Here is a 27,728-nt window from a genome sequence, read left to right as displayed (position 1 = left end):
AAAAAATATCTTTATGATATGGCCTTAAACACCTGAAATCATTTTCTTAGGTGTAATCAAAGCACCTCTTTTCCTTTTAAAGTAAATTTATTTTTTACCTTCGACTTTTTCCCTGGGGATGGTGTAAGCATAGTGTTCTTCAAGCATTTTGGTTTCTGTTTAGGTTTGAAGGGGCTAAAACAAATCTTCCGTATTCAGTTTCTACCTGCCATTCCCAACACACTTCTTAAACCAAGAAAATGAATAAAAAAGAGTTAAATGATACCATAAAAAAGAATGAAATAATGCCATTTGCTGCAACATGGATGGACCTAAAGATTATCATAAGTGAAGTAAGTCAGACAAAGACAAATATTATATGATATTACTTATATGTAGAATATAAAAAATAGTTCAAATGAACTTATATACAAAATAGAAATAGACTCATAGATATAGAAAACAGACTTAAGGTTACCAAAGGGGAAGGGGGGAGGGATAAATTAGGAATATGGGATTAACAGATGCAGACTAACAACCAAAATAGATAAATAACAAGGTTTTACTGTGTAGCACAGGGAACTATATTCAATATCTTGCAATAAACTATAATGGAAAATAAAAAAAAAGAAATATATGTATGACCAAATCACTTTGTTGTGCCCTTGAAACTTAGACAATATTATAAATCAACTATACTTCAATAAAAAATAAAAAAAAAAATTAAAGGTCACTAATATAGGTGAAAACATAGGCTAAGATCATGGCTTCCAAATTTCATTGCAGCTGAATGAGACTAACAATGTGACCGGCAAGATGGCTTTTCCGCCTTTTGTGAGAACCTGAGTTAAGAGGGCAAAGTGAGATTATCATGAATCATCCACTTGGCCCCAGGGTTTCTGCATGGGAGGTGGAGGGGAAGGTAACCAACGTAAAGGTGGCTAAGCAGTGGGACAAGCTGTTTGTGACACACAAGGTCCATTACCAAAGTAATATCTACCCAGGGTCAGTAAATCAGGAGAGGGTGACTGTTTTCACACATCTGTTCTCGATTTAATGGTTCATTTATTTAACTGATGACTGCTGTCTTTGTGGGAATCTGGTATTTAGTGGACTCAGAAGGGTGATAAATAGGGCTCTGTTTAATTTTTTTTTTTTTTTAACCTAAGGCCAATATCCCATCTGTGGCAATTCAGAACCACAAGAGCCAACTCATCATATGGTGTCCACCTACTCTTTTTCCCCTGCAAATAGAACACAATTTCAAGTAAATGAACTTGAATATGAGAATGAAGATGGGGGCCCCTCATTCAGACTGGTGTTCTCTGAACTGAAAAATAGGAGAGGGAGGCTGGGCGTGTGGAATCCCTTCCAAATCCTCTAAGACCAGAGTTTTATCATCAGTTCAGTTCAGTTCAGTTCAGTCGCTCAGTCGTGTCCAACTCTTTGCAACCCCATGAATTGCAGCATGCCAGGCCTCCCTGTCCATCACCAACTCCCAGAGTTCACTCAGACTCACGTCCATCGAGTCCTTGATGCCATCCAGCCATCTCATCCTCTGTCGTTCCCTTCTCCTCCTGCCCCCAATCCCTCCCAGCATCAAAGTCTTTTCCAATGAGTCAACTCTTAGCATGAGGTGGCCAAAGTACTGGAGCTTCAGCTTTAGCATCATTCCTTCCAAAGAAATCCCAGGGCTGATCTCCTTCAGAATGGACTGGCTGGATCTCCTTGCAGTCCAAGGGACTCTCAAGAGTCTTCTCCAACACCACAGTTCCAAAGCATCAGTTCTTAGGCGCTCAGCCTTCTTCACAGTCCAACTCTCACATCCATACATGACCACAGGAAAAACCATAGCCTTGACTAGACAGACCTTAGTCGGCAAAGTAATGTCTCTGCTTTTGAATATACTATCTAGGTTGGTCATAACTTTTCTTCAAAGGAGTAAGCATCTTTTAATTTCATGGCTGCAATCACCATCTGCAGTGATTTTGGAGCCCAAAAAAATAAAGTCTGACACTGTTTCTACTGTTTCCCCATCTATTTCCCATGAAGTGATGGGACCGGATGCCATGATCTTCGTTTTCTGAATGTTGAGCTTTAAGCCAACTTTTTCACTCTCCTCTTTCACTTTCATCAAGAGGCTTTTTAGCTCCTCTTCATAAGGGTGGTGTCACCTGCATATCTGAGGTTATTGATATTTTTCCTGGCAATCTTGATTCCAGCTTGTGTTTCTTCCAGTCCAGCATTTCTCATGATGTACTCTGCATATAAGTTAAATAAGCAGGGTGACAATATACAGTCTTGACGTACTTCTTTTCCTATTTGGAACCAGTCTGTTGTTCCATGTCCAGTTCTAACTGTTGCTTCCTGACCTGCATACAGATTTCTCAAGAGTTACAAAGAATAGCAAGAAGAGATAAGAAAGCCTTCTTCAGTGATCAATGAAAAGAAATAGAGGAAAACAACAGAATGGGAAAGACTAGAGATCTCTTCAAGAAAATTAGAGATACCAAGGGAACATTTCATGCAAAGATGGGCTCGATAAAGGACAGAAATGGTATGGACCTAACAGAAGCAGAAGATATTAAGAAGAGGTGGCAAGAATATACGGAAGAACTGTACAAAAAAGATCTTCAAGACCCAGATAATCATGATGATGTGATCACTAATCTAGAGCCAGACATCCTGGAATGTGAAGTCAGGTGGGCCTTAGGTAAGCATCACTACAAACAAAGCTAGTGGAGGTGATGGAATTCCAGTTGAGCTGTTTCAAATCCTGAAAGATGATGCTGTGAAAGTGCTACACTCACTATGCCAGCAAATTTGGAATACTCAGCAGTTGCCACAGGACTGGAAAAGGTCAGTTTTCATTCCAATTCCAAAGAAAGGCAATGCCAAAGAATGCTCAAACTACTACACAATTGCACTCGTCTCACACGCTAGTAAAGCAATGCTCAAAATTCTCCAAGCCAGGCTTCAGCAATATGTGAACCGTGAACTCCATGATGCTCAAGCTGGTTTTTAGAAAACGCAGAGGAATCAAAGATCAAATTGCCAACATCTGCTGGACCATGGAAAAAGCAAGAGAATTCCTGAAAAACATCTATTTCTGCTTTATTGACTATGCCAAAGCCTTTGACTGTGTGGATCACAATAAACTGTTTTATCATCAGAAAGATTGAAAGTAAGAAGCACTCCTTTGGACAAGAATAGAAAATGCTGAGCCTCATATGTCCAGACAAGTGTAACACGACAAGGATGTGCAAGTTGGAAAGAAATGGCAAAGTAGCATGTGTGCTCTTGACCAACCTTAGGACAAAGGGCCTAGGCTACACAAATTTTGTGAAATCCTTAGGAAATCTCCAAATTTCCTACCAGGGGCTTCCCTGGTAGCTCAGCTGATAAAGAATCCACTTGCAATGCACGAGACCCTGGTTTGATTCCTGGGTCGGGAAGATCCACTGGAGAAGGGACAGGCTATGCACTCTGGTATTCTTGGGCTTCCCTGGTGGCTCAGGTGGTAAAGAATCTACCTGCTATGTAGGCGACCTGGGTTCAATCCCTGGGTTGGAAGATCCCCTGGAGAAGGGAAAGGCTCCCCGCTCCAGTATTCTGGCCTGGATAATTCCATGGGGTTGCAAAGAGTTGGACATGACTGAGCAACTTTTCCTTTCACTTAGGAAATCTCTAAACGTGTAATAACTATTCCCACCCAACATTGCTTTCTCTTTTCCAGAGCAACAAATAAGACCAAATGGTCACATTTCAATTTATATCCTTTTACGACCTTTACAGGAGTGAGTCTTGTGGGCAGGAAACTTCAACACATTCGGCAGAGCTAATTAACAAATTTAATTAGGATCATGGTAGAATGAAGTCAATGCTGATGATTGTTCATCATCATCATAACTCAGAAGAAGGGAGCAAGGTCAGGGTTAAGTTTGGACAGACAGGTAGAGTGATAGCCTATGGCAGAGAGCAAGGACAGGACCTTTCACACATGAAAGCTCTCAAATTTAAACCTTTGACATCACTTCCAAAGGAGGATTTATGCATTAATATGTAGTCACAGAGACACAGTCATAGCATTGAAAAAAGATCTTCCTCAGATGACTTAACACTTTTATCCCACTTCTGGACTACACTCTTTAGAGTGTACTATGAATTTAATCATTTATAGAAATCTTGTAGTTGTCTTTTTTCTTATTTACTCTTATTGAATTATAGCTGATTTACAATGTTGTTAATCCCTGTTATATAGCAAAGCGATTTTCTTATATATCTATCTATCTATATATATATATATATATATGCTGTTTTTTAATTATTGTTTTCCAATTAGGTTTATACTAGGATTTTTTTTTAATTGGAGGATAATTGCTTTACAATGGCATGTTAGTTTCTGCTGTACAACAATGTGAATCAGCTGTTAAGTATACATATATCACCTCCCTCTTGAGCCTCGCTCCCACCCCCTTGCCATTGTCCTGTGAATGGCTCAGTTGTAATACTTTATATTTTTGTCCATTAAAAATACATTAATTACACTTAAAGTGTATCAAAATTGTTATAAACTCTGTTTTGCATTTTTCTTCTAAACATGTTAGTAGTTTAGGCCTCTCCTGATCTCTGAGAGCTCTTATGTTGCAATATAGGAATTTATGATTGAGAGCATAGATACTATGAAGCAAGGGAGATGAGCAGAAGACCAGCATCAGGTTTGATATGGCAATATTTGGCACAGTGGATGTCAAAACAAGGAGGACTGGGCACATGGTTGCTGGCTGGGCCAGGTTGCTCCTGGAAGTAGCCCCACCCTCTCTGACCTGGGTTCTTGGGGGAATGAATGCCTGAGTGCTAAAGTGCCCCACTTCCTAACAATATCTTGTGGTTTGCCAGTGGGTAGGAAATGTAATTGCTGAATAATTAGTCCATGAATCACTGAGAATTGACTGGTGTGAAATAATGAGGAGAGATGCCCTCTGGGTTAGGAAACACATTTAATATTGGAAGCCTGAAATTTAGGTAAAACTAAATTATAAGACTGTCATGTTCAGGGTCTACATCAACCCAGAACTTCATGTGATTGATTAAAACAAGCTGTAAGAAGAGGCCACCATAGGAAGAGAAATTTCTATCAGCAAACAACTAATATGAGTCCTGAAAAATTACTCACAAAAAAAAACTAACAGTGGATGTAACCACAAAGAGGGATTGCTTATTACATCCATCTTTCTTCAAAGTGGCTTATCCCATGCTAGTGAGTATTAGCCATCTTATAACTTTGAGTCATCTCAAAGAAAAAACTTTCCTCCTTTCCCTATCACCTACTCTTTCAATGGCTTGCTGGGCTCCCTCTCTCAACTCTCTGTGTCCATTTGTAGCTATTGGGGGTGGGGACTGTCTCTTGTACAGTCCATACCTATAGTGCTAGTGCAAAGTCTGTCCTCCCTTTGATCCCATGCTTACCTGGCTCTGGCACTCAGCACCCTCCAGCCAGCTATAGAATAACAATGGATGTCCCAGTGAACACAGGCCACTTCCCTATTACTCCCAGCACACTTGGTAGCTCATCTCTGATATCCTTTTTTAGATATCTGTGTGTACTGCCCTTTTTGGCATCTGTGACTCTCTGGTTCTCTAATCCAGGTCCAAGAAAACCTCTCTGGCCAAGCTGATGTTTCCCCAGTGCACCTGGCTCAGACTAGGTGTGTAAACAGATTCACTCTAGGCTAATTTTTTTTCTTTTTTTATATGTTCAAGTAATTTTCTTTGGAGCAGTCTAGTCAGAGTTCATCTGTGGTGATAATTTTGTTTTTAAAAAGAATTAATCAATTTAACAAATATTTACCAAAGAGTTTCTATGCTTAAGTATTGCCCCAAGCCCTGGAGTTACAGGCTTCCCTGGTGGCTCAGATGATAAAGCATCTGTCTGCAATGCAGGAGACCTCGGTTTGATCCCTGGGTTGGGAAGATCCCCTAAAGAAGGAAATGGCAATCCACTCCAGTACTCTTGCTTGGAAAATCCCATGGACAGAGAAGCCTGGTAGGCTATAGTCCATGGGGTTGCAGAGTCGGACACGACTGAGCGACTTCTCTTTCTGGAGATACAAAGATCCCTCCTTCCTTCTGTATATTCAGTGTTTTGCTTAAGTATTAATATTTTGCTTAAGATGAAAAAATGTAGTCTTCGTTCTCAGAAGTCTTTCAATCTCGTTAGCAACTCAGAAAAGTAAATGGAGAATTACACTACAAACAGATGCGAAAAGCACACAGGGGTTTGCATAGGAAAGGAAGAATTTGTGTGAGTGTGTGTGTGTGTGTGTGTGTGTATGTGTGTGTGTTGGAGGTATCTATCTTAGCCTGGGGCGAGTCAGGGAAACTTCCAGAGGAAGTGACCCTGGAGCTAAGAGCCAAAGAAGTAGGAGATGAGGGAACATTTCATGCAAAAGTCCCGAAGCAAAAACCTTCTGGTGTGTGTGTGGAAAATTACAACTGTTTTGGACCGTGGTATGCTAGAGAAGAGTCAGGGATGAGTCTGAACATGTTCTCAGAGATCAGGTCATAAAGAACTTCATGCAGGGGGCTAAGGAATCCTGTAAAGTGTGTAAAAAATTTTATGTTGGAGATTGCCATAGTTAGTTTTGCATTAAGAAGCTATTTGACCAGCTAGAATGTGGATTATGGACTTGCAGGGCAATGGGGGATCCAGCAGGCCTGGAGTCCTGTTAGGAGGCAGTGGCGGTAAAAGAGATATGAGCTAAGAAGATGGGAATCCCTGCCTTCTAAACACTCCCAGTCCAGGGTCCCTGAAAAATCACTGACCACAGTAGAGTGAGATTAACATACATAGAGGCAGGGGCACAGCATGATGGAGCACTGATTGTCCCTTTGGTCTGTATTGGTTTAAATTTCTTTTGTCTTTAGAAATCTTTAACTGCAGGCTACCCTGCTGTGGGGGTAGTTTCTCTGAGCAACTCTGCTCTGAAGCCAATGGCATATAAAAGAGGAACCATGTAAGAATGTTCACAGCAGCACTTTCTTCACAAGAGAGAAAACCAGAAAACAAGCCAAACACCCCTCAATGGGAGAGTGAGGGAATAGACTCTTGTAGAGACACAGTGGGATATCCTATGTACTCAGAGTGCATGAACTACAGCACTGCCACAAACCTATGGATGAATCTTAGACATACAATTTTAAGTGGCAGGCCCCCAAAGATTATGAATGATGTGATACTCTCTTCGTAAAGAAATAACTAAAATTTTAAAATATGCTTTAAAGGAATATGAAAGTGAAAGTGAAGTCGCTTAGTCGTGTCCGACTCTTTGAGACTCCATGGACTGTAGCCTACCAAGCTCCTCTGTCCATGGAATTTTCCAGGCAATAGTACTGGAGTGGATTGTCATTTCCTTCTCCAGCGGATCTTCCCGACCCAGGGATCGAACCCAGGTCTCCCACGGTGTAGACAGATGCTTTACCGTGTGAGCCACCAGGGAAGTCCTTAGAAAATAATTATAATAGATTTTAATAATTACTTATATATTATTTTATGATTATAATGTATTATATTAATAAAATATACATATATAAAAAACTATACCAAAAGGAAAATAAGAGCATGGACTTTATTACTTGGGTGGAGAAAATCATGAGAATAAAGAGAGAGACCCTGTGGTTAGGGTAAGTTATTGTCAAGGTCCAGACTTTGCTTTGGGTGGTAGTTCAGTTCAGTTCAGTTGCTCAGTCATGTCTGACTCTTTGAGACCCCATAAATCGCAGCATGCCAGGCCTCCGTGTCCATCACCAACTCCTGGAGTTCACTCAAACTCACGTCCATCGAGTCTGTGATGCCATCCAGTCATCTCATTCTCTGTCGTCCCCTTTTCATCCTGCCCCCAATCCCTCCCAGCATCAGAGTCTTTTCCACTGAGTCAACTCTTCGCATGAGGTGGCCAAAGTACTGGAGTTTCAGCTTTAGCATCATTCCTTCCAATAACACCCAAGGCTGATCTCCTTTAGAATGGACTGGTTGGATCTCCTTGCAATCCAAGGGACTCTCAAGAGTCTTCTCCAACACCACAGTTCCAAAGCATCAATTCTTAGGCGCTCAGTTTTCTTCACAGTCCAACTCTCACATCCATACATGACCACAGGAAAAACCATGGCCTTGACTAGATGGACTTTAGTCAGCAAAGTAATGTCTCTGCTTTTGAATATGCTATCTAGGTTGGTCATAACTTTTCTTCAAAGGAGTAAGCGTCTTTTAATTTCATGGCTGCAGTCACCATCTGCAGTGATTTTGGAGCCCCCCAAAATAAAGTCTGACACTGTTTCCACTGTTTCCCCATCTATTTCCCATGAAGTGATGGGACCAGATGCCACGATCTTCATTTTCTGAATGTTGAGCTTTAAGCCAACTTTTTCACTCTCCTCTTTCACTTTCATCAAGAGGCTCTTTAGTTCCTCTTCACTTTCTGCCATAAGGGTGGTGTCATCTGCGTATCTGAGGTTATTGTTATCTCTCCTGGCAATCTTGATTCCAGCTTGTGCTTCATCCAGCCCAGCATTTCTCATGATGTACTTTGCATATAAGTTAAATAAGCAGGGTGACAATATACAGCCTTGATGTACTTCTTTTCCTATTTGGAACCAGTCTGTTGTTCCATGTCCAGTTCTAACTGTTGCTTCCTGACCTGCATACAGATTTCTCAAGAGGCAGGTCAGGTGGTCTGGTATTCCCATCTCTTGAAGAATTTTCCATAGTTTATTGGGGGCTAATGACATTATTCAGAATAACTAGGTAAATAACTAGATAAGAAATACAAGAAAGCCAAGTTTGGATTCTTGATGAGAAAGTGCCATGAACAGGAATGTGATGTGTCTGATTCAGTGTCCTGAGCTCAAAAAAGAAAGAAAGGTAGAAGAAAGGAAGCAGACAGAAAATGACAATGGCACACATACAGGATCCTAAGGGGCAGGGGAGAAGGCCAGGAAACCAGCAAGTGGGAGGCAAGAAGAGAAGAATCTGAGAAGCGTATGGCCTGAGAATGAGGAGGGAGTGTGGGGAAAGCTCAAGAGAAGGGGGCAGACATCCAGTCCCAGCCTCTAGGATCTCCTCCTTTATTGGCATTATTGGTCAAAATTCTTCCGAATGGCTCTTGCAGAGAAACTGAGCCAAGTTGCCACACAGTATTTGAAGGGAGCCTTTGCCTAGGATGACGATCTGAGTCAGGTTTGAATTTTCCACTATTAACTAGAACCAGATAGGACTTATGCCCATGTACAGTAAGTACATCTGGCTGGAAATGGAGCCAGCCATCTCCCAGTTTTCTCCTCTCCTCTCACCATGTCCCAGCAACTGAATCAGGTGAATGTATCAGCATACTCACAGTTTTATGATGTCTGGTCCAAATATATGTACCACTAAATAGCAAGTGGTCTTCAAGAACAGTTTTTCTAAGAAAGATAAAGCAGGGGAAATAGATTATTATGATGAGTTTAACACATGAGTCAATAATGATCTTTACTAGGAACTGAAGCTGAGTGCTTAATTTATCATTAATTCGAGTGATTAATTATAAAGATTTGGGAGAAATGTTACAGTTATTGTATCCATGAAAATATCATTTCCAGCTCTGATTTATATAAATGCTACTTTGCTTACTGTACATGCTAAAGAATGCTAATTTTTGATAAAAAATACAGTTAAATTCCATAGTCTCATTTTCTTTTGTGTAGCAGGGAACATCTGAATGGTGGTGAGGATCTCATCTGTTGATGACAGAAACGGGATTTGCTTGAAAGTAAATAATCTGAAGTATTACTTTGTTGAAAATATTCTTCTCTGGTATTCATTTGGTGGGGGTGGGGAGGGGAAGACTTGACTTTGACTATTTAGCTTTTGCTGTTGGTATCCCAGATATAAAAAGATACTAACAGTCACAGGTGTCTCTGCATTGCCATCTACAAGAGAGAACACACACATGTAGACACACAGAAACCCACGACCTAAACAGTCTCCTTCCTCCTGCTTCCCCTGTTAGGAAAGCACAGGAAGGCTTTGTGGATCAATCTGTTTGCACAATGAAACCTGTTAACTCTCTGGTCCTGTTTCTCTGCTTTGTCAGCTTCTGTGGAACCCTCGTAATTCCAAGGAGGACTTTAGCAAGGTTAGGACAGATGGACTGTCCAGGAACAGATGGGAAACCCTCCCTGGGAATTTTTCTTGTCATGTTTACCTCAAACTGGGCTACCAGTTATTTGGGGAGTAGGGTAGTGGAGCAACAAGATAAATATGGGAACTCTCCCTAGCACTCTTGAGGGTGAAAGTATTCATCGCTTTTTCATGTTCCACTCTTTGTGACAGCATGGACTGCAGCCCACCAGGCTCCTCTGTCTTATGGAACTCTCCAAGCAAGAATCCTGGAGTGGGAGTGCTGGAAAGAGGGCCAGCACTCTTGAAAAGTGAAAGTCACTCAGTTGTGTCTGACTCCTTATGACCCCATCGACTGTAGCCTGCCAGGCTCCTCTGTCCATAGAATTTCCCAGGCAAGAATACTGGAGTGGGTAGTCTATCCCTTCTCCAGGGCATATTCCCAACCCAGGAATTGAACTGGAGTCTCCTGCATTGCAGGCAGATTCTTAATGGTAAATAATCATAAGGGAAGCCCAATGTAAATACTACTTTCATATTAAAATAGTTTCATGGGACTTTTTTTTTTTTGTGATAAAGCACAAGACTTCAAACTCATTATGCTTTTTAAGTAGGAACTTAAAACCAATCACACATTACTATTGACCTTATAGAAATAAAAAGAATGATAAGGAAATACTATGACACCTGCATGGCAGCAAATTAGATAATTTAGAAGAAATGGACAAATTCCTGGAAAGACAAACTGCTGAAACTGACTTAAGAATAAATAGATAATCTTAATAGAGATATAACAAGAGATTTAACTAGTAATCAAAAATGTCCCATAAAGGAAAGCCCAGGGCCAGATAGCTTCACTGGTGAATTGTACCAAACATTTTCAAAATGCAACTGACTAGATATTCTCCAAAGAAGTTACACAAATAGCTAATAAGCACATGAAAAGATGGTCAACATCATTAGCTATTAGAGGAAAATGTTAAAAACCACAATGAGATGCCACTTCACACCCACTATGATATGCTAGAATAAAAATAAAGATAAGCACAAGAAATGATGAGGCTGTGAAGAAATTAGAATCTTCATATTCTGCTGGTAGGAATATAAAATAGTACAGCCACTTTGGTAAACAGTCTGACAGGTCCTCAAAAGGTTAAGTATAGGGTTACTATGTGAGCCAACAAGCCCACTGCTGGCATACACCCAAAAGAATACAAACAGTTCCACACAAAAACTTACACATGGATGTTCATAGTGGAATTATCTTTATACAAAATCAAATAAGTGGAAACAATTCAATCCAAATGTCCATTAGTGACTGAATGGATGAAAAAAACAGTCTATCTATGCACAACAAAATAGTATTCAGCTATAAAGAGTAATGACTTTCTGATACATGGTACAACATGGATGAATATTAATTATGCTAAATGAAAGAAACGTATTTCTGTGATTGCATTTATATGAAATGACCACAATAGGCAAATTCATAGAGACAGAAAGTCAATTTGTAGTTGCTTAGGTCTGGAAGGAATGGATGGTTAGGAGTGGGCAGCTGAGGTGGGTAGAGGTCCTTGTTGATATAATGAAAATATTCTTAAATATATGGTGGTGATGGACGTACAACTCCATTCAGCTGGTAGAGAATCTGCCTGCAATGCATGAGGCCCTGTTTCGATTCCTGGGTCAGGAAGATCCCCTGGAAAAGGGATAGGCTACCCACTCCAGTGTTCTCGGGCTTCCCTGGTGGCTCAGATGGTAAAGAATGCACCTGTGGTGCAGGAGACATGCGTTCAGTCCTTGGGTTGGGAAGATCCCCTGGAGAAGAGAATGGCTATCCACTCCAGTATTCTTGCCTGGAGAATTCCATGGACAGAGGAGCCTGGCAGGCTCATGGGGTTGCAGAGTCAGACACAACTGAGTGAGTTAATTATTAATTGAAGTATACACTTTAAATGCATGTATAATTGAACTAAATCTCAATACTAGTGCTATAAAATAAAAACAGCACCCCCGTGAGTGTTCCTTGTTAGGGGTCCTAAGGAACTTTGATGCTCCAGAACTTAGAGACTTGGGTTTCAGCACTGGGTAACTGGCTTTGACCTTGGTCAGGTTGATTTCCCTTCTGGGTTTCAGTTTCCTCATCTGAAAAATGTAGGAGTAGGATTCAGTTCCCTTCACCATGTTGTCCTGGAAGTTTGGAGGATTATATAACTGACATTCAAAATTACATGGACTTGTAAAGCACTTTGGAAATGAGTTTCCACTGTTGTTCGTGTAGAACTAGTTTAGCCAAGAGCAGAGCAATTTAAAAATTGACACCAGGTGTTCTTTGATACACTTGCGGTGTTGCCTGAAAGGCAGAGAACAATTTTCTTCTTTCTGGTAAAATAAGAGATGCTTCCACGCGCATGTGTGTGTGTGTATGTGTGTATTTTTCCTAGAATCTTGCTTTGCTCAAGTTGAAGTGAGTGGCAGCAAGACTTTCCTAATCCTCTGTGCAGGGCCAACAATCAGTTTCCTCAAATTCTGTGATGGTTAAGAATGAGAGGCTACTGTAGAAATGGCTAATGTGGGAGACGAGCTGGATTTCTGAGAGCTAAACTCTAGACAGACCTAGAAGACTACAGAGCAGAGATAGGTAAAGTCTCCAGAAAAAGCCTGATTGGGCCCAGTCAGCCATAATTAGACGATAACCTGTTACTGCTACCACTGAACAAAAGATTGACACTAACATAGTGCTAGTAATCTATCTGATGTAAAAAGTCTACAGTTAAATTGTGCTTGTGACCAGGAAAGTACAAGAGCATTTGGTTTCTACAGAATGAAAAGGACTTGAAACAGCATACCGATAAAAAGGTATGGCCACTTCCAAGGGCAAAGGAAGGTTAAAAAAGGAACAATTGACAGTCATCATATGTTAAGTGTATCCATATGTATGGGTGTGAATAAAACCTAGAACATTTCAGGTAGTAAGTCACCTTTAGGTTTACCATCACTTCTTTTTTCATAAGAAACTTTTGAGGGAGTGGTTTTTTCACCCTCATTCTATGAGAAGAAACTTTGAGAACTGAAGGCTTCCTCAAGGGTAGAGTGGTTCAGTAAGAGATTAAAATCTTTTATTCCAAAAGCCCAAGTTATTTGCAGTATGCATTTCAATGTATTTAGGACATTTTTTGATGCCTCATCTACCTCAGTTATGGCAAGTATATACCAACTTACTAATTAGAAATTTAAAACACAGTGAGTTGACCACCAAGATAGTTCTGTGGCTGTGTGTTCTAAGGCTGCATGTAGATTTTCAGAGCCTACAGAATGCGAGGAGAGTTGCCTTTCTCATTTTAAGTTGACATCAGTTTTTAACTATCATACTCCACAGAGATAAGATTTCTGCACAGGTGACCCAAGAAAGTGAAGTTCTAGCAAGACACTGAGGGCATAGGAGTCTGCTGACCCCTAGTGAGAATGATTCTATTAATCATTTTTCCATTAACAATTCTGAGATTCTTCCAAGGTGTCTACTAATGAGAGCCAGAGGCAAAAGCAGCGGGTGAAACTGAAGGTCAGAAATATTTTGCACGATTCGAAAAAACTGTCTTCCCAGGCACAGGAAAGGCCAACATGATTTACTGGGTGATTATTCTCAAGAATGTTGCTGCATGCTTTTTTCTGCTAAGGTTATGTTTTATAAACTTATTTAGCTTTGAAGGTAAAAGCAGTATTACTTAAAAGTAATTTTAAAAATCTTAACTGTTGCTGTGCATAATTTGACTTCCCCTCTCTCCCATTCTCCTGGCTCTCCAGAGAGAAGGCAACACTGGGTGTACTCAGGCAGTGTGGATGTTTTCATATTTCATAAACAAAGCAGTCCTATGATGTCTTCTAGAAGGAGAAATCTTTAGCCAATGGTCAGACTGTCACTAGGAGAAGGCAATGGCACCCCACTCCAGTACTCTTGCCTGGAAAATCCCATGGACGGAGGAGCCTGGCAGGCTGCAGTCCACGGGGTCGCACGGAGTTGGACACGACTGAGGCAACTTAGCAGCAGCAGCAGCAGCAGACTGTCACTGTCACCCTACACAATTTGCATGACTGTTCTATATGTTTTTCCGCCTCCACAAAATGGAAACAGTAACGTCCACTCTACCTTCCTGTCTGTCACGTAAAAGAGCCTTTAATCTGAGCTGAGCACTTTATTTCCATCCAGACATAAATGTTAATTAATAAAATGAAAATACTCCCAAGTAGGCTTATGAATTCTTTGAAAATCTCCTCTAATTGAAAGGTAGCCCACTACTGAAAACAGAAATACCTCCTTTGCTTCCCTTTGGTGATGTGCCAGCTACTATTTTACTGGAATCTGACTTTCAGCCTCTCATTTTACCTGAACAAAAATTTTTTGTTAAGAGTCAGAAGGAGCCAAGATGGAACCTTGAATACCAGCAATTTTGGTTCATGCATTTCTATGTTTTGCTGGTACATTATAACAGGATCATCTGAGAAACAGGATTTTTACTCATGCTTTCACCTTTGAACAACAAAATTTTGCCAAAAAAGAGAAAATCAAACTCAAGGCACAAATGGTGATATCTATCAGTGTGGTCTACTACACAGAAATGAAAACTAGTCAAAACAAGTCTTGATAATTATGACTATTTATTTTTTTCCTTGTAAAATGATAATAACATTTTCTTCTTCTTCCTCTAATTCAGAGATGTGAGAATACAAGGTAAAGTTTATAATAGATGCTGAATGTCCAACAATAAGGGGATGGATAAATAAAATAAGGGACATTTATATGGTGAAGGACTGTAGAATAACTTAGAGGCTCGACCTAAGTCTATGTATATCTTGACATGTATAGATCCAAAAACATACTGTTGAGTGAAAAACAGAAGTTTCAGAGTGGTATATACAGTAACTATTGATGTAAAAATGAGATCCCCACAAGGGAGGATTCTGGAAAGATGGTGGTGGAGGCAGTAGAGTTTTGGTATTTCACTGAATCTGAATTAAAATAATAATAATAATAATAATAAAGCTTCTGAATAGGAAAACCAAAACACTATGAACATTAGTTACAGCAAAACTAGATATCTCCATGAGTCCCCAAATACAATTAAGGCAACAAAAAAACCACTCACAACTGTGAGACTTGGGGGTTATCAAGTGTGGGAGAAAGTAAAGGGATGCAAGGGATAAATAGATGAATCGCCAAAGCAGCCTGGATACTGATGACAAAGTATGGTGGGCCAGTTAAGAATATCAGCTGAAAGTGGGAAAGGCGGGGATGAGGTTTAGCCCACTTCTGTAGCAGATGAGTACAGAAGACTCAGGGTTAGAAGGACAAAGGCATTTGAGTGGTGAGGTATCTCTGAATTCTAGAAATTCATCTACCAGAGCTCCCTTCCAGGATAAGGCACACACTAAGGAGAAATTAGCTGGATAGAAGCAAAACAAAGAGAAAATCCAGATAAAAGTGGGCAGGAAGATAGAATCAGAAAATCTCAACATGCAAGCAGCCATGTGTTTATTTTTTAACACCAACAAAAACAACAGAGGAAGGAATTCTGTGCATTTGCTGTCCTGAACCACTTCTCTTTCTAAGAGTTTTGGAAAAATAATTTCACATAAAAATGAGCAACAGAAATGTATCTAGGTCAACTCCCATACAAAGTTATTATAAGAAGAAAAAAAAAATAAGGAACAGAATCACATCCTTGCAGATAGCAAAAGCATGCCAGAAAATTGTGCCAAAAAGAGGATTAAAACATAACGGGATTTTAAAATGAGTGAGAAGTATTAATAAAATGATACAAGACATGAAAGAACAACAGAAATCAGAACTGAAGAAACTCAGAAATGGAATAAAAGAATTCAGGGAAGAACACAAAATTATAAAAGAAATGACATCCATATTAGAATGAATGTGAGAAGAAAGGCATACAATAGCTCACATTGTAAGAGAAATAGAAGATGAAAAAGAGGAAAGCTTTCAAGATAAAAAAAGATAAATGAAGTGATTAAGGAGTATTCATCATATATTAATGTATATATATGGAATCTATAAAGATGGTACTGATAACCTATTTGCAGAGCAGCAATGGAGACACAGACGTAGAGAAAGACTTGTGGACACAGGTGGAAAAAGAGAGGGTGGGATGAATAGAGAGAGCAGTATTGAAATATACACATTATTGTATATAAAATAGGTAGCTGGTACGAATCTGCTGTATGACACAGGGAGCTCAAACCTGCTCTGCTTACCTAGGGGGTGAGATGGGGTGGAAGGTTCAAGAAGGAGAGGACATATGTATGCCCATGGCTGATTCTTGTTGATGTATGGCAGAAACCAACACAATATTGTAAAGCAATTATCCTCCAATTAAAAACATATAAATTTCTTGGCCTTAAAGCCATCTTTTAAGAAACCTCCATGTCACGAGAATGAAGTGGAGGAAGAAGTGAACGCACAAGCTGAAGCACAAAAGAATGATGAGGCAGAGGTCCAAGTAAACCTGTATAGCCATGGAAACCACAGAAGCAGAAACAAGGGAAGTTGGAGGCCAGTGATGCTGGTACAAGTTGTTGGATGGCATGCCTACTGTCTAGAACTTATCTCAATGGACCTGGAACATTCATGGCTATTCTGATCACCTTGACCACCTTTGAGAGACCCATCTTGCTTATGTCAAAGGAGTCCCTTTTGGCCCTTTGCCCTGGACCTGTGATTTTTGGACTGAATTGTGGCTGAATGTAACATGTATACAATAAATCATCTCTTTTGCTGTCTTAGCTGTAGAAAAAAAAATTGTTAAATTATTCATTCAAGAGATAGGCAAAATCATTAATACAGGCATACTGTAAATCCCTGAAGAAGAAAGCCAAATCAAGAAAACTGAGCAAATACTAAAAAATTTGTGAGATTTAAAAAAAAAATGCATTTGAAGCCACACATTGAGAGAGCATACCGTGTGCTTGAGAACATCAATATACAACAACTGACACCAAGATAAAGTCTAGTTAGATGACTAAATTATATAAAAATGAAAAAAAAATCATTTGAATTAGGTAAAAACAGTAAATGACTTATAAGAAAAGGAAAATCAGATTATGATTAAACTTTTAATAACATATTTAAGACACTTAGGGAAAGAAATTACGTGCCAAGGATTTTTATATCTGGAAAAACACCGACTTTCAAGTATAAAGGACAAGCCAGCTTGTTATTAACATGCAAGAATTCAGGGACTATTGTTCCCATGAGTCCTTTCTGAGGAATGAATTTTAGACAGTAACTCGACTAGAGAGACATCTGCGTAAGGGCTGGTGGTGAACATCAGTCTTATAGTTGCTGATGGAACTAAAACTAAATGAGGGTGTAAAGGGAATGTATATATTGTATGTAATGGCTGTATGCTAAAATAATGCAGTACAATGATTGAAAAGTGTAGAGATGTGGGGAAAACACACATTGAATATAACATTGTTATATTCAAATAATAATTTAACTGCTCTCAAAGATTATAAAATATATTAATAATAGTAGAATTAAGATTGACATCTTGAACCTCTTGTATGAGAAAAGGAGGACAGGTAAATGAGTAATCATGAGATATTTTAATTTAATCAATCCCCTTGTCCATGAGAGTTAGAACTTCAACTGTGGAAAGAAGATACAGATATGAGACAGAAGATGCAAAGAAAAAATCCTGCAGTCCTGAATTTGAATTTAAAGTGACAGGATAAACTCATTAGATGTTTTATCTTAAAATAATATACGTAAATATATATATATGTATGTTTTCTATCACTGTCAACAGAAGTCTAGAAAGAATGACCGACTCAGTAGCAATGAGATTCCTATGCACTCAGACCTTGCGGTCTTAGTACTATTTCCCACTAAAAGAAACCAGAGCATCTAAGAGAAATGACTGATTTCAAGCCTTGGCTTGGAAATGTACAAGACAGACTAGTACAGCTGTCATACCAGTTGGTGAGGAAGCATTCAAAGATTATGTAGACTTATATCAAAAGGATGTAGGAGTCAGCTTACAGAGGTTCCCACTGGTCAAAGATGAGACAAATTTGAGCTTCAAAAGGATAATAACTGAAGTAGACTGAAACTCATCAACTGCATATAAATTCATGGGTTCATAATGATACTGTAAAGGAAACCTAGGGACAATATTTTGCCAACTAAGGTCCGTCTAGTCAAGGCTATGGTTTTTCCAGTGGTCATGTATGGATGAGAGAGTTGGACTCTAAACAAAGCTGAGTGCCAAAGAATTGATGCTTTTGAACTGTGGTGTTGGAGAAGACTCTTGAGAGTCCCTTGGACTTCAAGGAGATCGAACTAGTCCATCCTAAAAGAGATCAGTCCTGAATATTCATTGGAAGGACTGATGCTGAAACTTCAATATTTTGGCCACCTGATGAGAAGAACTGACTCATTTGGAAAGACCCTGATGCTGGGAAAGATTGAAGGCAGGAGGAGAAGGGGATGACAGAGGATGAGACGGTTGGATGGCATCATCGACTCAATGGACATGAGTCTGAGTCCATTGTAAATGAGCTATGGAATCTGCCCTGTAGTTTCTGCATTTTGCTGGTGATGGACAGGGAGGCTTGGCATGCTGCAGTCCACAGGGTCGTAGAGTTGGACATGACTGAGGGACTGAACCAAACTGAACTGAATTGAACTGAACTGACTAAACGACTAGTTTGGGATGATACCACAAGGGCAATAAATTATTTCTCTACCTGGCAAGTAGAGAGAAAGAATCAAGCATTTACCCTGCCTTTCTTAGAATAAATAGTACCATTAGTAACTGTGGAGAAAAAATACATGCAAGAATTCAGGGAATATTGTTCCCATGAGTCCTTTCTAAGGAACGAACTTCAGACAGTAACTCAACTATCTAATGGAGAAGGCAATGGCACCCCACTCCAGTACTCTTGGCTGGAAAATCCCATGGACAGAGGAGCCTGGTAGGCTGCAGTCCATGGGATCGCTGGGAGTTGGACACGACTGAGTGACTTCACTTTCACTTTTCACTTTCATGCATTTGGAGAAGGAAATGGCAACCCACTCCAGTGTTCTTGCCTGGAGAATCCCAGGGACAGGAGAGCGTGGTGGGCTGCTGTCTATGGGGTTGCACAGAGTCAGACATTACTGAAGCAACTTAGCAGCAGCAGCAGCAGCAGTAGCAACTATCTAAAAACATCTCTAAACGATAATGATGACAAGGGAAACTGACTTTAAAAATTTTCAGCTACTAAAGGAAATATAATTGATATATTAGAACAGTACTATTTTGTAACCTCCAATGAAGTAACAGATTTAGTCATAGAGCATCAACAGCGCAAATATCAAAAAAACAAAACAAGAGGAAAACACTTATGGCCTCCTGATGAAAGAAAATACCATCATTTATAGCCTTGCTGAAGAAATCAAACTGGAGTCTGGTCAAGCCTCAGATCTAGCTGCCATTTTCAGGAAATACAGACACAGAGAAACACATTCAATCCTACCACAGGGGTGCCACCAACAAAATGCAGAAACTACAGGGCAGATTCCATAGCTCATTTACAAGGAAAAGGAAGGGATGTAAAAGAAACTGGTAGATTAAAATGGGACTTAAAAGACACATCAAAAATTTAAAAACTGGACAAAACTATGGTGTCTGGAGATACCCAGTAGGATGATTAAGTTATAAAGCAATATAAGAAGATGATTATAGTAACAGGCAGATTTTTTTTTTTTTTTAGGGAGGAGGAGTTTTTGATGGGATGGAGCATGTGGATGGGACTTTTGGAGTAGCCACCAGTGTGTTCCTTTTTGAACATAGCCTTGTTCCTTTGGACTATGTTTACAAAGATGTTCACCTTTCAATAGCTGATAAAACTATACATTTATTTTGTGTGGTTTTCTGCATTTGTTTCCTTTTACCAGGAAAAGATTTTAAAATTACCCATAGATAATACTACACATCAGACAATGAAGTGAATGTAAAAGTATAAAATTCGACAAAGCTAATATCCATCAAGTTCACATGAATGGTTCTCTCTAGAGAGGTAGAAGGAAAATGGAACTGGGATCAGGGGAGGCCAAAGTGCCTTCTAGTTTATTTGTCACATTCTAATTCCATGAAAGAAAGATGATGCAATTATGTCAAAATGTTAGCAGTAGTCAGACTGGGACATTGCAAGCACATGTATTTGTGTATTATCTTCTCTTAGTTTTTATTTTTAAATACAAAAATGAGCTTATGAGTGTACATTGTGACTGTAAGCAATAAATTTTCTAAAAGTGCATTGATGCCATTGACACAGCATTTGTTAAGTCAAAGATAAAACTGTCTTGAGTCCAACTATCTTACTTAAAAATAATAATGTAGGCATCTTTGGAGAATTAGTTCCTTAACATAAAGTGAATGAAAATTTGACTCTCAATGAAGTTTACTCATTGTGACTGTACATCTAAGAATATTCTAATATAAGGGAAATAGAATCAATATTTTCATTCTGATGAAATTTAAAACAACTATAAAATTTGCTTAAGGGCTTCCCAAGTGGCTCAATGGTAGACTATCCACTTGCTAATGCAGGAGACGTGGGTTCAATCCCTGGATCAGGAAGATACCCTGGAGAAGGAAATGGCAACCCACTCCAGCATCCTTGCCTGGGAAATCCCATGGACAGAGGAGTCTGGTTGGCTACAGTCCATGGGGTCGCAAAAGAGCCAAACACAATTTAGCAACTAAACAACAAGAGCACACAATTTGTTTAAACCACAGATCATTTCCTTCTTTTGCAGGATGTGTAAGGGATTTTATTGAGATCCAATTCATATCAATGGAGTGTTCCCAGATTATTTTCCAGTTTGGAATTTTAAGATCCATTATCTTTTCAGACTAAATAAAGCTCTGTGTTACAAGGGATGTATGTGCATTTGAGAATGTGTATGTGGTTAAATTAACATAAATCATTGAAAATTATTTATTATTGATTTTTTTGCCTTCCTGGTACTTAAGGTCATGATCACTAGGTGGGCAAATCATTATAAATGATTCATAAAAAGATAGGCCATTTGACATTTTACTCCCTAAATGTCCACAGCAATCTCATTCTGCTATGATGGAAAATGAATGTCTGGGGAAAAAATGCCTAGAGTGTTCTTTTGTGTGTTTCTTTTAATTCCTATGATCCCCATAAGAATATCAACTCACAGAAAGAACACAGTCAGATTCTCCTCTGTAAACTCATGTAGGGTATAAATTCACTCATGATGGCTCATGAGTGAGAAAAGAATCAGACCCATAGCCAAGTGACCCTTTTTACATTACCAGGCAAGTAGCTGCACAGTCTCTCCATTGAGATTTGGACCGTCGAGTTATGAACTTGAGTGAGCTGTTCAATCATAGACACCACCAGCACACACCCTGCAGGGAGCAGAAGAGATGTCAGCTATGTCACATGGAAAGCTTCTCTAGAGACTGGAAGAAGAAAGGGAGATATATGTGTGTCCTTAACACAAACTTTTCCAAAACAGAGAAATTTTCTTTGCCATGATTTTTATAATTGACCACATGAATGAGTGAGCTGAGTTTTTAGTGAAACATGGTAAGAAAACTGTGACTTTGGGGGTCAGAAAGACAGGTTATCAGCTGACTTTTGTCACTTTTAAGCTATGTGACTTCAGGGAAGTAACTGAATCTTGCTTTATTTCCATTTCATTTTGATCATATGGGGGAAAGAGGTGCCATTTATAGGAGTTGTGTATAGAAAACAGCCAGCCAGCACTGAGGACAGGCTCACTGGACACTGGCCTTTGCTGTCTGCTCTCCCTCCCTTCTGTAGTAGACAGCTTCACTGTGAGTAGGATCATTCCCACCTTACACATGCTCAGCTTATGACCTAGGCTCAGATTTTTAATTGCAGAAAATCAGTGGAAATTGCCCAACATTTGAGTCAGAAGACCTGGGACTGAGTCCTGCCCTTGAATCTTGCTCTTATCATGTATCCTTTCTAAGCCTTGGCTTCCTCACTGCAAAGTAGTTAAGTTTCCTGTAGGGCTGCTATGATGATTAAATGAGATAATAGTACAAATGAAGATGGCTTTGAAATCAAAACACTATTGTAAAATATTATTTTACCTCCCAGCTATAAAACACTCTGCTTGAAAGCATGTACCAATACAATAGGTGTCTAGAAGGAACCTTGGATTAAATTAAGAATATATTTCTCAAGCTACCTTGATGTATGATAATGGTTAAGGCTCAGAATTGCTAGGCTAACACCCCTAGAAGGTTCTGTCACCAGCCTAAATTGCCAGGGAAGACCAAACTTTCTTTGCCCAAAGGGAGGGGACTCTCTTCTATACACAAGGGGTTGGTTGTTCAAAGATCAGTAATTCTGAGAAGAAACTGTTCAGCTTCACTGAGATAAGAGGAGTGGCATCTATTAGCAGATGCTGGTTTCCAAGGAGGCAAAAGAAGGACTACATCTAAAATAAAGAAGTTCCAGCGTGGCTGGCCCAGCAATCAGCTCACTATTATCCATCTGCTCAAGAAGCTAGGGACCCAAGTTCACATGCAGTGTCATTAAAACCAAATTCCCACTAGGAGTCCTTGAGGGAAAGTGGCTGATAACAGATGTGAGTAGTACAACTGGGCTTCTCTAGACAGAAAGAAATTAAACCTCCCATAGAATGAGAGATTGCCAACAAAGGAGAGACTTCCACCTTTCTAGACGTTGCAACACCTGATCAAGCTTTGGCCTCCCTTGTTCTGTACCCTTTGGCAAAGCTGGGCTCACCAAGTCTGAGATACTTCAACCTTGATAACCACAGTCTTACTGCTCTGGGAGCATCTTCCTCTGGGGCATTCAACTTCAATTACCAAGGTGGATTAAGTGTGCTTTAACCTAATCCATGCATTGAGGGCTTTATTACATTGCAGTAAATTCAGTAGCTGATACTTATTAGCACTTTACAGTCTTAAAAACATTTTCATATATATTTTGTTTTATTTTTACCAATAACTTTTCAAGAAAGGGGGCTTTTCTGGTGACTCAGATGGTGAATCTGCCTGCAATGTGGGAGACTGGGGTTCAATCCCTGGGTTGGGAAGATCCCCTGGAGAAGGGAATGGCTACCCACTCCTGTATTCTTGCCTGGAGAATGCCATGGACAGAGGAGCCTGGTGGGCTACAGCCCACGGGATCACAAAAAGTCAGACACAACTGAGCAACTATCACTTTTTCAAAAGATGGATGCAATGCAATCTCATTTCAGAATATTTTAAAAATATACAGCAGTATTAAAAAGATAAACATCACTTAAATCATCCAGAGATAAACAAGTTTCACTTTTAAACACAAAATATATATAATATACGTGCTTTTTTAACATTTATAATGCACTTTTCAATCTTGATTTATGTCTCTGCTAATCACTTGTTAAGTTAGGTGGAGCTAAATACATTTTAATAACTGCAATTTAAAATAATTATAAGTAATTATATTGCAATATAATGAGGATACAGTGTGGTATAGTTGAAAAGGGAGAAGCTTTGAAATAAAAAATAAGCTTTTTTAAAAAACCAAGTTCAAATACTGGATTAGTCACTTAAAATGGTGTAACTTTGAACAAGTTACCTAACCTTCTGGAACTTATTAAGAGTTTACAAAGAAGACATACAGATGGCTAACAAACACATGAAAAGATGCTCCACATCACTCATTATCAGAGAAATGCAAATCAAAACCACAGTGAGATACCATCTCACGCCAGTCAGAATGGCTGCTATTAAAATGTCTACAAACAATAAATGCTGGAGAGGGTATGGAAAAAAGGGGACCCTCTTACACTGTTGGTGGGAAGGCAAACTAGTATAGCCACTATGGAGAACAGTGTGGAGATTCCTTAAAAAACTGGAAATAGAATTGCCTTATGACCCAGCAATCCCACTGCTGGGCATACACACCGAGGAAACCAGAACTGAAAGAGACACATGTACCCCAGTGTTCATCGCAGCACTGTTTACAATAGCCAGGACATGGAAGCAACCTAGATGTCCATCAGCAGACAAATGAATAAGAAAGCTGTGGTACATATACACAATGGAGTATTACTCAGGTATTAAAAAGAACACATTTGAGTCAGTTCTAATGAAGTGGATGAAACTGGAGCCTATTATATAGAGTGAAGTAAGTCAGAAAGAAAAACATCAATACAGTATATTAGTGCATATATATGGAATTTAGAAAGATGGTAATGACACCCCAATATGCAAGACAGCAAAAGAGACACAGATACAAAGAACAGACTTTTGGACTCCATAGGAGAAGGTGAGGGTGGGATGATTTGAAAGAAGAGCACTGAAACATGTATATTACCATATGTGAAACAGATGACCAGTCCCAGTTCGATGCATGAGCCAGGGCGCTCCAAGCCAGTGCACTGGGCCAACCCAGAGGGCGGGATGGGGAGGCAGGTGGGGGGAGGTCTGGGACAAGGGGACACATGTACACCTGTGGCTGATTCACGTCAACCTACAGCAAAAACCACCTCAATATTGGGAAGTAATTAGCCTCTAATAAAAAAAAAAAGGGTTTACAGTTAGAGTGTAAGTTCCTTGTGGGTAGGATTGGGGTCTTCCTATTTCTAGCTTTGAGTACCTGGCTGGGAGGAAGGAGATAAGAGATGTTGGCTGACTTGAAGCAAACTGACTAGAGAGCCACCTGAGGGACAATTCAGTTGTCACTTGGTGGAGACCTCCATAGAAAAGGGTTAGTGAATGCAACTGACTTTGTGTTCTAGCTCAGTCATCTCACGGATGACATTGCTTACTCTTTGTTCCATGTCATTACAGGACATGGCTCCACTTCTCATCTCGCTGTGCAACAACCAGCAACCTCTCTTAAGTCAACCAGCAGATTCTATAGCAAACAGTCACAACACACAGCTCAGGATCAAAGAAGAACGCAGTAGAGGTTGGGTTGAGCTCTTGCATAGCAGTCACTTCATAGAGTCTCATCAAGGAGCTGTGGCATTTGTCACCCAGAGTGGACTTGAAACACACAGGTACATACCTGTTTGTTTTCATCCTTGGCATGGAAGGATAAATGCATAGAGAATTATGCTGCTTGAGACCAACCTGCTTCTTTGTCCTTACAGAGGTGAGGTTTCCTTTTACTCAGAGCAGTCCCAACAAGGGCTGATGACTTTCATGGCTCCTTAGCATTACTCACTTATATAGGAAATCATTAGATAGTGCCACTTGGGAAGTCCTAAATAAAAAGGAACCCCCTCCCCCCCAAATTTCACTGTCTCTAAAGATTGGGTATATCTTGCCACTATCGCCACTCTGCCTAGTGAAGAGTTGTTAGGATCAAAAGAACTCTGCAGAAAAGCAGGTAATGGGGCTTGAAATATGTAAACGCCCATGCTGGGCTCAGCTTTGATTTGAGTCCCACTCACTTGGACATCCCCGCCCATTTCCACTGAGCTCAACTCCCCTTGGGTTGTTAATTTAGGGTCTGCAGTGAGGTGTGTCCTGAATCCTTTAGTAACAAGAATAGAGAAATTGACTTTGCTATAGTTTCTAATAAGAGGTTTCACTGTCTTGACAGGCTGAAAAAATGTTTTCCCTTGGAGAAATGCATGAGCAGAGTAATTCTTCCCATTATAGACTATTCTCTGGCTGCTAATAAAAAGGCCTGGGTTTGCTGAAGCAAGTTTGTCCAAGCTACTATTCATTTAAGAAGTGATGAGAGTGGGTGAGAACTACATGTTTTGCTCAGTGGTCACCATCTGAAATCTTCCATATGGAAAATCTATTCTCACCTGGCAACTGAAAATAATGAGTATAATAGAAACAGACACCCCTGACATTGTAAGAAAAGAAGCAAATAGGTTAGAATAAAAACACCTGCCACAAGAATCTGCTTCTAGACACACATCTCAGGTAGACTGCAGACTGTACCATGGAATCTTTTTGAAATGAAACAGAACTCTTAAAACTCTAATTATAATCATATCTGTGCTGGCTGGAGATGCGGCCAACTGCAGAGAGAGGTCTGTTAGATTTCCCATTTGTCTGAAGCCTGCACTTCATCAAGAAGCCTTGAAAGCACCTGGCAGTTGTCAGAACCAGAGTCAGCATGACAACACTTCCTTTTTGACCCTGAGTTGGGGCATAAATAATTCATTACATGGCTAGAATATTCTTTGCAGATTTCAAAGAGTTTTGCATACATTTTCATCTCATTTAAACTTCACAAAACTTGACTCATCACTGTAGAAATTATTGCTCTCATTGTACAGACCAGAAGTCAGAGGCTCAGAGAAGTTAGGTCCTTGCCAAGAATATAGCTAGTGAGCAAGGGAACTGAGACTGGAACCCAGTATGTAGTCGGAGTCCCTTCTGGATGCCAGGCACCATGCTGAGCTGTGAGTACACGCTGAGAACAAACTGATATGGTTCCTGCCCTCTCAGAGATTATACTCCATTAGGGAAAAGTGATCATAAACAAATAGGCATGCATGCACTTATAAATAATTTTAGGTCTAATGAAGAAAAGGAACAGGGTGAAGTAACAGAAGGCAATGAGAACGAAGATGGTGTAAAACTTAGCTAGAGCTGATAGAGAGAGAAGGCTTCTCTGAAGAACACACACACACAAAGGCTAATATAATAGAAAGGAGCAAACAGTTTGATGGACCAGGAAGGCTTTGTAGGCAGGAGAAGCTGATACCCACTTGATGGCAATGAGACTGGGAAAACCTGGCATTAGGAGATGAGGTGCAGACATAGGTAAAGGTCAGGACTGTGGGTTTTGTAGATGGCAAAAGAGGTAAGGATTCAACTTGAGAGGAATGGGGAGCTGTGAATAGGTTTTGAGGATAGGATTGTTTCCATTTGATCTGTGTCTTAAAAATATCATGCTGGCTGTCCTGAGGAGGAAGGTTTTTACAGGGCAAATATGGGGGCAGAGGGCTGAAGAAGGAGGCTATTTTGGGCCTGGGAAGAGATGATGGTTTATTGGATAGAGTAATGAGTGGGAGTGGAGGAAAATAGACAGATCTGGGATCTACTGTGGAAGTTGACCCAAGGGGATTTATTAATGAACTGATGAGAAATGTGAGGAAGGTAGAATCAAGGATGACTCTTTCATTTCTGGTTTGGGTACCAGAGAAGTGTAGAACACAGGTTTTAGAGTCACAGCCCACTTGGATTTTTGTCCTTGCATCCCTGTTGGACCAGCATGACATTTTCAAGTTCATTTCCCATATGGCCTATCTCCCCCAGCCTGGTGCCCCTCCGCAAATGCCTAAATTCTGTTCTCAGATTTTCCTAATAGGGTGGGAGCACAGGATATAGTTTTTTATATGTTGTAATTCTAACCAACAACCTTTATCCCCAGACTTTCTCACTTTGGTGAAAAGGAAATAAGAAAGAAAGGTAGGAAAACAATCACTTAAAATGATCCTACAGCCAGCCTTGTTTCCCTAAGATATTGTTTACCAAGCCAGATAGGGTAGCACACAGCCCAGCTGTGAATACTACACTTGCACCTTTTTTGTCTG

General features: G+C 39.9%; 1 protein-coding gene across 1 annotated transcript in view; it reads right to left on the bottom strand.

Moving 5' to 3' along the window:
• Nucleotides 1-27,728, bottom strand: part of AOAH (acyloxyacyl hydrolase) — a 194,556-nt gene that overhangs the window by 153,224 nt on the left and 13,604 nt on the right. Inside the window, exons 2-3 of the mRNA XM_052639026.1 lie at nt 21,484-21,579; nt 9,372-9,438 (exon numbers count right to left, since the gene is read on the bottom strand). Coding sequence (XP_052494986.1) covers nt 9,372-9,438; nt 21,484-21,579 — 163 coding nt within the window. The remainder of the gene's footprint in view (nt 1-9,371; nt 9,439-21,483; nt 21,580-27,728) is intronic.

This window comes from Budorcas taxicolor, chromosome 4 (genome assembly GCF_023091745.1).
Source record: "Budorcas taxicolor isolate Tak-1 chromosome 4, Takin1.1, whole genome shotgun sequence".
NCBI lineage: Eukaryota > Metazoa > Chordata > Mammalia > Artiodactyla > Bovidae > Budorcas > Budorcas taxicolor.
Note: the sequence above shows the minus strand (reverse complement) of the source record. Positions and strands in the feature narration are given on the sequence as shown.